General features: G+C 35.2%; 1 protein-coding gene across 21 annotated transcripts in view; it reads left to right on the top strand.

Annotated features, from left to right (window-relative positions):
* RIMS2 (regulating synaptic membrane exocytosis 2) overlaps positions 1 to 13,919 on the top strand; it is a 482,918-nt gene that overhangs the window by 61,839 nt on the left and 407,160 nt on the right. For 17 of the 21 annotated variants that reach the window (XM_068932862.1, XM_068932867.1, XM_068932847.1 and 14 more), the window contains exon 3: positions 66 to 152. The exons of the other annotated variants lie outside the window; for them this stretch is intronic. In XM_068932862.1, the coding sequence (XP_068788963.1) occupies positions 66 to 152 (87 nt within the window). The remainder of the gene's footprint in view (positions 1 to 65; positions 153 to 13,919) is intronic. 21 annotated transcript variants of the gene reach the window in all.

Raw genomic sequence — 13,919 nt, 5'->3', positions numbered from 1 at the left:
AGAGAACATGAATCTAGTGTGGTTTTATCTGGTTATTCAGTCACATTATTTGCTTATTTAAACAGGTGGTTTCCCTTTAGTGGGATTACTGAGCTGGTAAATAACGTTCTTCAACCACCGCAAAAACAACAAAGTGAAAAGGAGCCCCAGACGTAAGTAAGCTGCTCTCTGTAGACTAAGTAATGTCTGTATAGCATTAAAACATACTAGAGAGTATGTTTATAACAATTGCCCATTTAGAACATCCTGCTGAGGGCATTTTACAAGCTGACACTGCCTCTGTTTTCTGACCTCTGATTGGCAAAGGGAAAACTGAAAATCAAGTTTGACCTCTACCAATAACATCAGTGATTAAATTAGAATACATCTTAGGAGCTACTACTGCTCCATTGGCCTTTTTCTGCAGATACTCCATATGTGAAACTCCCAGTGAAGTGTGTATTCTGTGCATGAGGAGCTTGAATAATAAGACATGTAGTATTATATATAGTATGTCTATGCCCATATACAGTGTTTGTGACATTGATTGTGCATAGAATGCTATACAAATCTACATAATACGTATGAAGATATTCTTAAGCACTAGGAACATTTTCATTTCGTTTTTTCTTCTAAAATATCTGTAAAGCTTCAAAAGTTTAGCAGATATAAGGTGAAATCTTGGTTCTGTCAAAGTCAAGGGCAGTTTTGACTTTGGCGGGGCCAGTTATTTCATCCATGGACCTTTTACAATGCCAAGGCAGTATGAGAGACATACGAAAAATTTTACTTTTCTTGTTATCTGAAAATGATAAGGATTAACAGAAACTGGCAAAGTGGGGAGATTCAGTCTTAGGGTAAAACTTAAAGCATGGGGCTGAAAATACTCATTTAATAATGAGAAACTGAAAATATTTTTTTATTTTAAATTTTCAAACTTTTATAAATGTGGCTGTTGATGTTATTTAAGCCTAATTTTTAAGTTACTATGTTTTCTTTATTGTAGAAAGGATCATCTTGTGAGTTCACATAATAAAAAAAACCTATTTGCTTTTGAACCCATGCATAAGTGGTGTAAAAAGTGCATATTACTTGTTACTAAATATTTTTCAGGCAGATCCAATCTTAGTTTATTTTTAAATTTACATATGTAAGTGGAGTTTCATACTTTTAGTCCATGAAAGCTGTTATATATATTTTTAAAAATATGTAGTTGCAAATATTCACAAAATTAAACAGAGAAATAGGCCATAAAATTGAGTTTCTCTAAAGGAATGTATTATTTTGAGCTCTGATTCTGCTAGGCTTGCATAAATTCTTAATTAGCTTAGGTTAAGATTACATATTAATAGATGAGGTTTTCTTTATTGGTTTTTGTTAGGTACTGGCAATACTCAAGATTGTTCATGAAATCTCAGTTCCTCCTTAGTTTCCTTCCTCCTTTCCAATTTTCTCAATGCAGCAAACTTTGTTCTGCTTACTCGTGTTCTACGTATGAAGCATATGGCTTTAAAGAAACTGAAAATACTATATGTTTAGTGTAAACAATTGAATTATAGGGGCCAAAAATATTTATAAATGGTTCACTATCATAATAGAAGGATTTTTTGAACAGGGCTCTGTAGTGGTCTTTTTGGGAACCACCTTTGTTCAGTTTTTTCATTACATATCTGGGAAATGATTTAAGATATATATACGCATTGAATTTACAGCTGGAACAAAGCTGGGAGAAGTGTGACGTTTGGTAGGGTAAGATTCTGAAAATATCTTGAAAAATTAGAATTATGGTTGTGATACGATGCTGTTCAAAAGGGTTATGATGCTATTCAAAAGGATAAGTTCAAAGTACTATAGTTAGATAGGGGTAGTTTATGCAGTTGATGCAGGATAGAAAACAACTGTAGTAGTTCTTTGGAAAAGAGTATGGGAGGCATAATAGCATGTAAGCTGAACAAGAGTCAGTATTAGGAAAGAGGTAAATATGATACTGGGATGTTTAGACAATAGCCTGACAGTGCTGTGAAGTAATCTTTTCATTCTGCTAAGCTTTAGTAAGGTCTCACCTGGAATGGTGTGCCCAGTTTTGGACACCATGAAAGATGCGGAAGAGTTAGAATTCAGCGGAGACCACCAGGAATGAGTAATCAGATGTCTGAAAAACGTGGCATATAGGGAAGCATTGAAAAGTTCAAAGATTGGAGGTTTAGCCTACTTAAGAGAAAATCCCAAGGGATGAAGGAGAGGGATAAATCTCTAAATATGTAGGAAGTTGCTGTAAAGTGGAAGGAAATAATCTCTTCTCCATGTGTATGGTGATCAAGCAGAAAGTAATAAACTTAACTTGAGTCAGGGAAGAGGAAAATTTTTTTAATGGTAGGAACACAAAAATATTGAACAGCTTGCCTGGGAATTCCATGGAAGCTGTGTCACTGAAAATCTTAAAGAGTGGGTTAGATAAATATTTGTTAGACAAGACACATAGTTAGCTTATTTACTAAGAGAATGGACTAAGTAACTTTTTAAAGTGTCTTCCAGCACTCTTTATTTGTGATCATATCATGAATTTATTTTTGTGATTGTTGTAAATTTTCAGGGAGAAACTAGAAGAGAAATCCTAATAATGCAACTTTATTTTTTTTTTCTGCCTTTAATGGCTTGCTATTGTTGTACCTGGAGATCATTGTCTTAAGAAATTTCTACCACTATCCATAAGTATCTGAGCATTTTCCCCTTAGTATCATTATCTGATTCTGTAATGGATTTTAAGATATGTATAGCTGTCCAACTTTCCTGATGAAAAAACTGATTGCAGTACAGTTCATATGAGGAGGACAGAATGTGGTGGGAGAAGGCAGAGGAGGAAGCATGGTAGTGATTGAGAACATGAGGTATCATATTATGAATTTTATTTTTGCCCTGGTGAAAGTATTTTTGATGAAGGATTGACCGCATGTCCTCATCATAAGCAAGTGTAGGACTAGTCTGACATCCTTTGGAAGTGAATTCCATATCTTGCTTTCCTGGATGAGGGATGCTTTATCTCCAGCTCCTATGCACTTCAACGTGAATTTTGTCTAAAATGTTCAGTGTATATGCATGTCAGCATCCTTGCAGAGTAGAAATCCTAAGCTACCCACCGAAGCAACTGCTTTTCATGCTCAGCAATTAGCCTATCAATTTTTATTTCTTTGAACATGTATGGCATATAGTTTGTAGAAGTTATATTCAAAATGATCCTCATAAGGATTTGCTAGTGCTCTGTGGGCTCAGGCTTTGCCTTGGAGTTTATATTTTTGGTTTTAAGAAAGATTATGTAATTGTGTTAAGATCCCATCAAAACAAAGGAATTCCCATGCTAGGTGGCACTAAAGATCCACCTAGTCTAGTATTGCCTGTTGGACAGTGCTCAGTAGTGGATATTTAAGAATGCACATAAGAAGCAGGGCAGGCATAGACTAATTCTTCCCCTGATATAACCTCTCAACTTCAGGTGTTGTAGTGGCTTCCTGAGCTGGATACAACTTCCATATTTTGTATTTAGATTCCTAAGGGCTATGAAATATCTACCGTAAGTATTTCCAGTCCCATGTTTCCAGTCCCCCGGTTTATTTGCAGTCTGTGTTCAGTATGGTTTTTAATAGTACTATTGAAAAGAGTACTCTCACTTAAAGGAATATTTTTTCTTAAAGAGAAAAATATATTTTTGCAGCCCATACACTTGCGAAGTTGGAGTCATGAGAAATCTAGCACTCACTGTGTTTCTTTTCTCAGACAGAAAGGTGGAAATAAAACAGAGCAAATGGGCTGAAAGTAAAATTATAATTTACAGTATGAAAAAAAGAAACAGGGAGATTGTAGCTATCTCAAAGTCAAATACTGTAAATCCACAAAATAACTTCTTAACTGTGAAACTGTTGCCATCCCCATAACAAAATAAGTATGAGGTACCTAAACAACTTCTGTTAGGTGATTCTGATGACTGATCATGAACCTTATTATTATGATATTGTTAAGTTTGTTGTTTGCAGCATGAAATTAAAGTTGGCTGACTTGTAATGATGCATTAGACCTTTTTCAGTTTTTTTTTCCTTGTAGTATTTAATGTGAGGAAGGTTTATTTGTGTTGATTGTATTATTTGTAGTGTTAGCGAGGCCACGATAGTAGGCACAAATATGGTGGATCTCAGGCAAAGATAAACATGTTAGGTACAGGTGAATATAGTGTTCATAAGAAATATGTTTCACTTTGAATCCAGCTGGTCGATTTTAATCTTAAAACATACACAACATAAACCCACAAAATGCTGGCTGTTTGTTATTTATCACATTTATTATATATTTGATATATAATATATAAATCATGTTTATTATATATATTATATAAATGTTATATATTATATTTATTATAAATTTGTTATTTAACCCACAAATACTGGCTATTTGTTTTTTGTCCAAGGATACTAGATTTTACATTTTCGATAAATTAAGAAATCTTATTAACAAGGAATTGCAAAATACCCCAGTAGGGACAATTTAATGAATATATTGTTTAGAAGATTTCTATTTCTGAAAGAAGTAGTCATCTTTAAACAAAAACTAGGTAGTATGGTATAGTGAGGCATTCCTTGAGGATCTGGGGTTAAAAAGAGAAAAAGGGACTTGCAAGTAGAAAGAGAAAGACAGAATGAAAAATATTTAACTGTGAATTGCTGGACAGCAGCTAGCATTATTGGCAAGAACGGGTGAAACACCTGCGCCCTCTCCCCCAAACTTCCAGGCTGAGTTATTCCAAATGTATATATTTTACTCAGATTAGTAGTTGAATAAAATAATGATAAAGGAAAATAATTCTGCTCATGAATAAGGAAGGGCTAAAAAGAAGCTATCATCTGAGCTGTTTAGTATACCTGAAATCTCTAGAAATTATATATTTTGCAAGATAAGACTTAAATTGATACAACTGAAGAAGAGAGTGTTTCCAAATGTATATATGTTCAGATGTATTAACCCCTTCCTGTTTAGAATATGGACTGCAATACATTGCACAAATGAAGCGCCTCTTAAAAGCTTTATGTGAGAAGACTTTCTCTCAGGTATGATTTTTGAAACTTCTCAGAGAGGTCATGGATGTCATGGTCTATGGTGCTACCAATATGCTGACAACATCCTGGTTTGAACTGCTTTCCAAAAGAAATGGACAGTACCCCTAGAGATTTGACAGGTTGGCTGAATGAGATAAGCAAATAGATATAGAAAATGCTGGCTTAAGCTTAAGCTTTGCCCTTTCCATAATAAGGGGATAGCATGTTAAGCACATAGCTGAATGACTGACCTAAGTTTCCAGTGGTTTCTACCTTCATTGTACTGGCAAAAGGGGTTCTTTCAGTGCTTGGAGGCCGTCCACTCCTTTTGGCCTTGGGCATTACCATGATGCATGATATTTTCATTGCTTTCAAAAGACGCTTTTGCATGTCATTCTGTGAAGAGCTGATGATAAAGGTCACATGGCAAATTCAGTTTATATGATGCCCAGCAAATCTTGGTTTAGGAAGGTCAAAATGTCTAGAGAAGATCATATCACACCTGTTATACTCTACTGGCTATTATTCCTAATAATTTGAAGTCCTTCTCCTTAGGATGATTGGACAAACTGTGTTTTGTGGGTAAAAGTGATGTGAACCTTATTGTATTTGCAATATTGCTAGTTCCAGGACTTCTAATTTTATCTAAAATGATCACTGGTTTTAAAAAAAGGGCAAGATATTTCTGTCCTGCCGTGTAAATACTGAACCTTGCTTTTCTTAAAGTGCATGATCATTTTAGATTGCAAATGATCATTTAACATGATCTGCAGAAGTCAGTATAGTTCCCATTATTTACATTTTTGTTTCCCTCCTCTAACATGCTGCTGCCTACTTTCCCATGCAATTTTCAGTTCCGTTACAGATATCTGCTCCTTCATTTCCTCATTTGTGTCTGCCAGGGACTCAGCTGGTAAAGGAAGTGGCTATTTTTACTGAGGCAATCTGACTAAAACTTCCTGGAAATATTAAAAAGGAGTTTTCAATTATTACAAAGGGCAAAATGACTTTCACAGAATATATATGGAAATGTAGGTCATGATTATCTGTTGACAGGTTTGATTCACATTATAGTGCCTAGATTTTTATTTAGAAGTAACTCTTTAGCGCACCCATAGCAGGTGCTATATATAGAATATTTTTACGGATTAAATCTCAATTTTAAATAAACATTCATGATGTAAATCTTTTTTAGTAATATGAGTATTATAAAATTAGCTTTCTTTAACTATTTTCTTAACTAAAGTAATACTAGGTGACACAAACAACATATTCTTAGCTTTCTTACAGAGCTGCTACTATATTAATTTAATTTAATTTCGTAGTCATATTCAGAGAGACAGCTTGACAAAGACTGAGCAAAAGAAAGGAAAGAGAGAATACATTCTGGTTCGTATATTTTTGTTTCAGATTGATACAAACTATTGTCAGCTGAAGAGAGAACTAAAGCAGGGAGAATTTATCATCTGTCTGATACCTGGGTAGAAATTAAGGAACGTGGGAAGTGGTATCACATTGATGAATAGCGTCCAGGTTCATGATTCTCTAGGATCCACTGTGAACGTAACGAATACCATAGCCTGAATTTCAATAGACTTTATATTCTCTTAAGTCACTGATGCCTTAAATAATCTTTTGTCATCTATTAAATATTTCCAGCTCATTCAACGCTTCTGTTGGGAGGGTGGGATAAACACACAAACGGTGTCATATGGAAACAAAGTTAGGGTGCTTGAAACAGAAGGGAAGCTTGGGAGCACAGCAGTTGTATGGCATATCTGCATAGGCATAATCAGAATCTGAAACTTAAAGAAGTCTATATGGTACAGCCAGACTATTCTTGTTGCATGGCTGGAAGCTGTAAAGGTAAAAGTTGATTAAAAACTCTTGATCCTGCAACAATTTGAAGACCACTCAGTAATGGTTACAGTACTTTCCATAGCAACTTAAAGCAGACCAGGGTATTTATCAGCTCAAGATGTGGTAATTAATGAGATAACAAGCATCCCAAATTCCTATAAGGAAATATGTTCTATGTTGCAAGAAAAAAATGATAACTATTTTTTTTCTTTTTTTTGAGTATATGAAAAAAGATGTCTTTAGTGTCCTCATAAATAAAAATACAGCTGTGTAAGAGGAAGGGTCTGAAATGAGCAGCAGAGTATGGAGTTGTGTTTTTATCTGTGACTCTGAAAAGTGAGCCATCCTTATCACATCCTTATACACTAACCTCTGATAGCAGAAGTCAGAGTGCACAGATCTCTGTATTGTACAGTAAACATGCAAATAGAACCCCTGCAGGTATGTGGAGAATTCAGACCTGTACCATGCCATGCATTTGTGGTTAGTAACTGCTGTATTTCTGGTTTCTGATTAGTTGAAAAAATTCCTTTCAATAAAATAAATATTTTCATAGACTATTTCTTTCAAACTCAAGATTTCCTTTTTTCTAGTTCAAAGACTTCTGTGCCCATCTCACTCTGGCAAGAGTTTTATCTCCCAGTGTATTTACTTTTGGCTCTCTGGCCTTGTATACCCCATTACTATTTTCTTTCCCATGGACATCAGTTACTGTTGTTAGTATTGTCTGTGGTACATTCATCTGCATGTGCTATCATGAGGTTGAACTATCTAAGACACTAAATTCACAAGACTCATGTCTTTAATAAAGTTTTGTAATCTATTTATATCAAATACACCAAATCTCTAAAATCAGTAGTGTTTGATGTAATAAGGCTTTCAAAACGGTAGTTTTAATGAATGGTAGCTTGGGATAAAAAGTATTCTGAATAACTTTTTTCACTAAAAGTAGAGATTGTTCTTAAATTATCAATAACAGCTTTTACTATCGGGTATGATTGTTCTTAGAGCCTAAATAGAGCATAATAAACAATGTTGAATAAACATTTAAGAGAGTGGAGAAATTTAGTGATTATGGTTGAATCAGTTAGAACCTCGTAACTGCACAACTATCCTCAAACAAAAAGTTGGGTGAAATTCTGAAAAAAAACCCCACCCGGGTTCAAGTACTAATAAACAATTTCAGAAGCAGGAAATTAGTTTTTAAACATTACCAGTTAGTGACAGGAACACCAAAAATGCTTGATACCTTTTAGCTCTGTCCCGTTTCTTCAGTACTGAGTGATGTATGGCACTTCACCAAGGCCAGTTCTTAGATTTAAGGCCTACATTTTGATGATTGCTACTGAAAGCATATATGGAAAACACTTTGTAGCTGTGCAAATAACTTCTATGAATGATCCGGTTCCAGGTAGTGATGAGTACTACTATGAAGTGTTGAGCCCTTCCAGCTGTTAATGATACCAGTGGAAAGCGAGATTATTTTTCATGGTAAGTTTCATAGCAGTGGGTATTTTTGCTTGCTTGCAGTTTGAGAGCAGAACCAGACCTGTCAATCATTAGTATCTGAGGAATTCCTGTCCCCTAGAGACAGGAAACACACTTAGGCTTGCTGGAAATACAATTAGGCTTCCCAACTGCAGAGTTTTTCTGAAGAAAAGTACAAATGTTAGTTACATCCTTGTACATTACAATTCCTTTCGGTAAAATTTGTGTTAATAGCTGTGAGCCAGCGTTGTCCTTTGCCTCTGGAAGAGATTGTTCTCTCAAGTTACATGGTTTTATTTCTGGTGCATTTTCCATGGCTGATTCCATTGCATGTTTTGGTGTGAGCAAGGTTGAGTAAGTTGTTCTTCACCATTCTCTCCTTTTATTCCTTTATTAAGGAGTTGTTTGCGGTGTTTGGCCAGTTCATTAGATATAAATAAAATGCAGTGTTCATGCCCTGATCCAAGAGGTGTGTGTATGGGGTGGGGGGTGGAGTGGGGAACAGCAAGACTAGGGGGAAGACGTATCACTTAAATCCTCTCTTATTTAAGGCAGGAAAGTATCATACTGGTTTAGAAGAGGCTGACTATAGGGTGTGGAGCTCTGCCCCATTCATCCCATTTCATGAGGATAGGGAAGATGTATGAGATGAGACAGTTGTCCTTCATCGCCCGGTGCAGATTGTTGTGATGTGCTGGCAGTCTTCACTTGAGAGCTAGAGTACTGGTCTTAGAGACTGAGGATGACTGAACAAATATCTAAAACATCTAAATTATGCTCCAAAAGGAGAATGGTCCTCCAAACATTTCTATTATGAAACCCTCAGACAAGTCTCCTATTTTACAGATGGATGGATCTTTCTAATTTCTCAGTATAATCATTCCCATTTGCTTCTACATGTGCTCTCAGGGCTGGCTTTCTGTGATTGTAGTAGCAGTAATATTGATTTTATGGAAGAAAGAAATTCACTTATCTCTTCCTAAAAATGTTTTCCTGATTATGCTCTGTATGGAGAGAAAGTTGAAGTAAATTCATAGTGATGTGGCGCCTGGAGTATCTTGGACTCTGAACAAACATAGACAGATGGTGCCAGGGTGAGTTGATCAGAAGCCTGGGGTGAGGATGAGTACTATTGGGTACAAAGTCTCATCTATGAATAACATTAACAGACGGTGAAGATTGTCATAATGGAAAAAAGCAGTCTTACAGAAATAAAAATCCAGTTTTATTGTGGCCTATTGGGAATTCTGATCTCTTACAATCATGATTCAGTGAGTCTAAAATTGGAAAACCTGTCAGTAGTTCCAGTTATCCCTTCTGCAATTCACCCTTTGTTGTCCTTAAGCAGGCTTAACATCCATATGTATATCCCTTACTTCCACAGCTGATTACTACAGATAGTTTTATTTTAGGAAAAGAATATTCTTCGTTCAGTGCAAGGATATTCAGCAAAAAGAGAACTCAGGTTCCTCAGCTGGAATACAGTGAGTCTTTTCATCTCAGGTCTGCTTTGTCCATGGATAGAGACTGTTTTGCTTGTATCAGAAAACAATTTTGGAACAGTTGAGGACCTCCGCCCCCTGATTATGTACTTAAGAGCAAAACATATTTTCTTATTTCTAGTGCAGTGTTCGCCAACAGGGTAATGAGCACTAACAGGTGATCCCTGAAGCAGCAGAATGTTATCTCTTTCAACATTAAATACTCAGGCAACAAACTTACTCCAGTCATGTTGCATCATATGTAGCAATGACAACTGCATTCTCCTCTTTAGATTACTCATACGGAATCTCTCAAGAAAATGTTGTACGGTCTGTAGAAGCTGTCCTCTAAAAGACTCACTATTGAATTCTTAACTCCATTGTCTATGCTTCTTAACTATTACGATAGTAATTACAATCTTAATTACCTGTGTACACTAAATAAATATTCTTTCTTTGGTTAAATATTTCCGTTCATGCTTTATGAGCTGTGATAATCACAGGATTAAAACTTTATCTCCTCTACTAAGCTTTTTAGATGCTGATTTGTTCGAGTATTGGCTGTTATGTCCTAGCCAATGCCTTTGCCTCTCTTTTGATTCTGCCTTCAGAGCTCAGATGAAGGACATACGTGTATATAATCAACTTCCTTTTTTTTTTTTTTGGGTGCCCATATTTAAAGAAAGATCCTGCTTACCATGCTGGAAGCATAGTGTTGCAACATATTAGTTAGGTTAGCATGAAGAAAAACCGAAAATTTATCAGTGTTTGTCAGTATTGATATTGGACCTTCTGTGGGTAGTAATATCCATAGGTCTGGCCAGTCCTGGATACAAAAGGGTCATCTAAAATAGGAATGGAAATTGATTTTGAACACCTGGATTTGTTATCTTTAAGTGGAGTTAACCACACGTTCTGCAGTAAAAACAATAGATATTTTTTCTCCAAAGTGTTTTCACACTGTCTTTAACTTAGGATAGTAGATTTGTTGAAATGCCATGGTTGTGGAAGTTACCTCAATGAGGATATGTGGAGAAGGGAAAGTCACACTGGAATGTGATGCATCCCTGTGGCCAGAGTCTGCCAAGTTTGATTTGGAGCAAAGTTGTGAGCTGGATGAATAGACCCAGTCACATAGATCTGTAGATCTTATTATTTAAAGAAAAAGATTTCTCAGCAACTTAGAGGATCAATATACAATATAGTAATTTATGAACCCTGCTCAACAATATGAAAAAATAGAATGCATAAACATGAGAACTGTTACACAGGAAAAAAAGATTGGTATGGTGAAGAGCAAGACTAAGTTTTGTTCTACGTGTTTAAGTGCAGTAAAGCTAATACAAACGTGAGTAGAATCCATTTACATTTACTTTGTTTCCAAGCAATTTCAAGAAAAGATTTTAGTAAACTAATACCACAATCTTGGCAGAGAAAAGTGTTAAAGAGTTAACAGGAAAACAGAATTTCACACAGCTGTCTGTAAAATAGTTCCTGGTCTATGCTTGTCATGGTGTCCTTGCTTCCTCTGGTAGCTTTTCAGGGCCTTTCTGTTTCCATGTAGTTCCACTATATTGCATTATATTGCAGCACACTATATTCCACTATATTGCAGCACAGCATTATCAGCAGCCCTACTGGTTGCCCATTATTGTTCTCTTATAACCCTCACATATGCCCAATAGGACTGAACCCTTAATGAGTAATTAATTAATAAGCTTTAATTACAATGTTAATTACAATGATCTAAATATAGGATTAAATTCTGATATTTTCTCTGTCATTGATTTTTTTGGGCGAGGTGATTTGCATAAAAGTCTAAGTTTTATTTGGCAAATTTGGACATTATCTCTTAGAAATAGTGTTTGACCAAAGACTGTTTATACAGTTTTGGAGGCACAGATCACTAGTTCTCTTTTCAGTTTTTATCAAATACTGTTTGTCTAAAATGAGGAAATACTGTTGTAACCTAAATTAACATTATATTTAATTCTGCCAAGTCAAAATTTGAGTTCAGTGTGTCTTTTGAATAAAGGGAAGATATGGAAGTCTAGGTTCAGACTAGCTTATGTTAACTTTCTTAGTATTGCCCAAGTTTCTCTCCTGTTAAAAAAGGAAAACCATCAAGATAGGAACAACCCAGTCAGAGAAGTAAAAAGATAGGGGCTACTTAATAATTGAAAAGTCTCATGAATATTGCAAATGATGTGGAATGAACTCACTCTAATCATGATACTATAGTGTCAGGAGGTGTTACATTTCGGAGCCAAGACAGTCTGACCTATTACTTTGAATGTATTTATTTTGTTAGTATGTGAAATTGCCTAAAAAAAATAGTAATTTTGCCTTGCGTGTAAGAATTTAGAAGTTTAACACAGTAGCTTAGGTATTTTAGACATTTCTAAAACTATGGTGTGAAGTTGATGGCTTCCTTTTGTATATTAACCGATGTTGGAAATAAAGTAACCTGAGTGACTGTGAGAAATATTATCTCTGCTGGAGATACTCTTTATAAATGTAATAATGTTGCAATGTACTTAATAGCCAGTGACTGAATTAGCCCCTTTTTTAAGGTATAGTTGGTAAATAAAAGTGTGATTTATGAATACAAGTCAAGTATCAGAAAAACTGTGAAACTTTTGTTAGTGAGTTATTTGGAGGGAATATTAATTTATATAATTTTTAATAATGAGGCTACTGTTTAAAAAACAACCGTCTAATAATTTAACTTAGAAAAATGCTATCTGATATTCATTCCCCTTATTTAAAGTGCAATTTGACATTAATGTCAAATTTGCTCAATGACACAGGTTGAAACCTTAAAAAGTATGTAGGTGTGGCCCAGCTTTTTTGAGAACTGATACTTATTTAGATACCTAACACAAACTGTATCAGAAAAGATATAAAGGCAATCAACTATATTTCTAACATTGCAACTTTATATTTTTATTTATGCAACTATATCTCTAACATTTTAGACTGATATAACACTGCAGTTCTAAAATACTTAAATGACTGAATCAGAAAGAAACATGCAACAGTGCTTATAAAAAGCAGCACAGTTTTTAAGTATAAAAAGTACAGTAATAGTATAAAAATAGCAAAGGAAATTCTCTGAGAATTTTTCTGAGAGCCTCAGCCTAGTGTATTCCTCGATGATTCAGATTTCAGGACAGAATTTTTGCATAGGGGATGAAAGTTGGTATACTTCCATGTCAGCTTTGCGTGGGTGATACCCAAATGTGAGTTTCAATTTTGGGCAAAGCCCATAACATCATTAGGGTATTGCAACAGCTACAAAATACCTATCCGACATGAAGACTGATTGGCTCATGTTAAATCCAAACAAGCATGAACTGATCCCTGGTGGAAGACGAAAATATTTCAGTATTTTTTCTTAATTATACTCAATTTCCGTAAAAGATATTCTTCGCAGTTAATTGAAGTGGTGTAATGTTTTGGGATTTTACTTAATTTTTGCCCTAATTTTAGTTTATATAATAGTTTTGTGTTACAAAATAAGCCATAAAATGTTATTTCCCATCTATTTAGCAAGGAGCTCTGACTCTTCCTTGTAAGTAAGAAGTAGCAGAAATAAAGCCTTTTTACCTGGGGATTTGTGTTTTGCAGCTGATTGACTTAGGGGTCTAAGAAAGATTGGTCTCTGGTTGAGCTTTTCCTGTACTTGGGCTGTTGCAAGTAGTGATAGTTAAAGAGTGTCCTAATTTTAAATATGTGTGATGCTACATTACTATATGCCTCGTTTACAGCAATATCCATGCTACTAATTTGCCCTTTGTGCCTTCTGTCATAGAAATTAGGGACAGATCCTAGTCTTCAACACTGTGAGACTGAATGGTGAAAGCAAGATACGTTGCTCTTATGCACAGCTTCCAAAAACTTCACTACCGCTTGTCCGAAGTACTTAACAATAGCAATACATGATCATATAATCATATCAGTATAGCTGAAGACTCAAATAGTATCACTTGCCATCGGGTCTCTCTCTCATATAAAATACATTCTGTAT

The sequence above is a fragment of the Struthio camelus genome, chromosome 2 (genome assembly GCF_040807025.1).
Source record: "Struthio camelus isolate bStrCam1 chromosome 2, bStrCam1.hap1, whole genome shotgun sequence".
Classification (NCBI taxonomy): domain Eukaryota; kingdom Metazoa; phylum Chordata; class Aves; order Struthioniformes; family Struthionidae; genus Struthio; species Struthio camelus.
The sequence above is the reverse complement of the archived record's forward strand: the minus strand, read 5'-3'. Positions and strand labels throughout refer to the sequence as shown.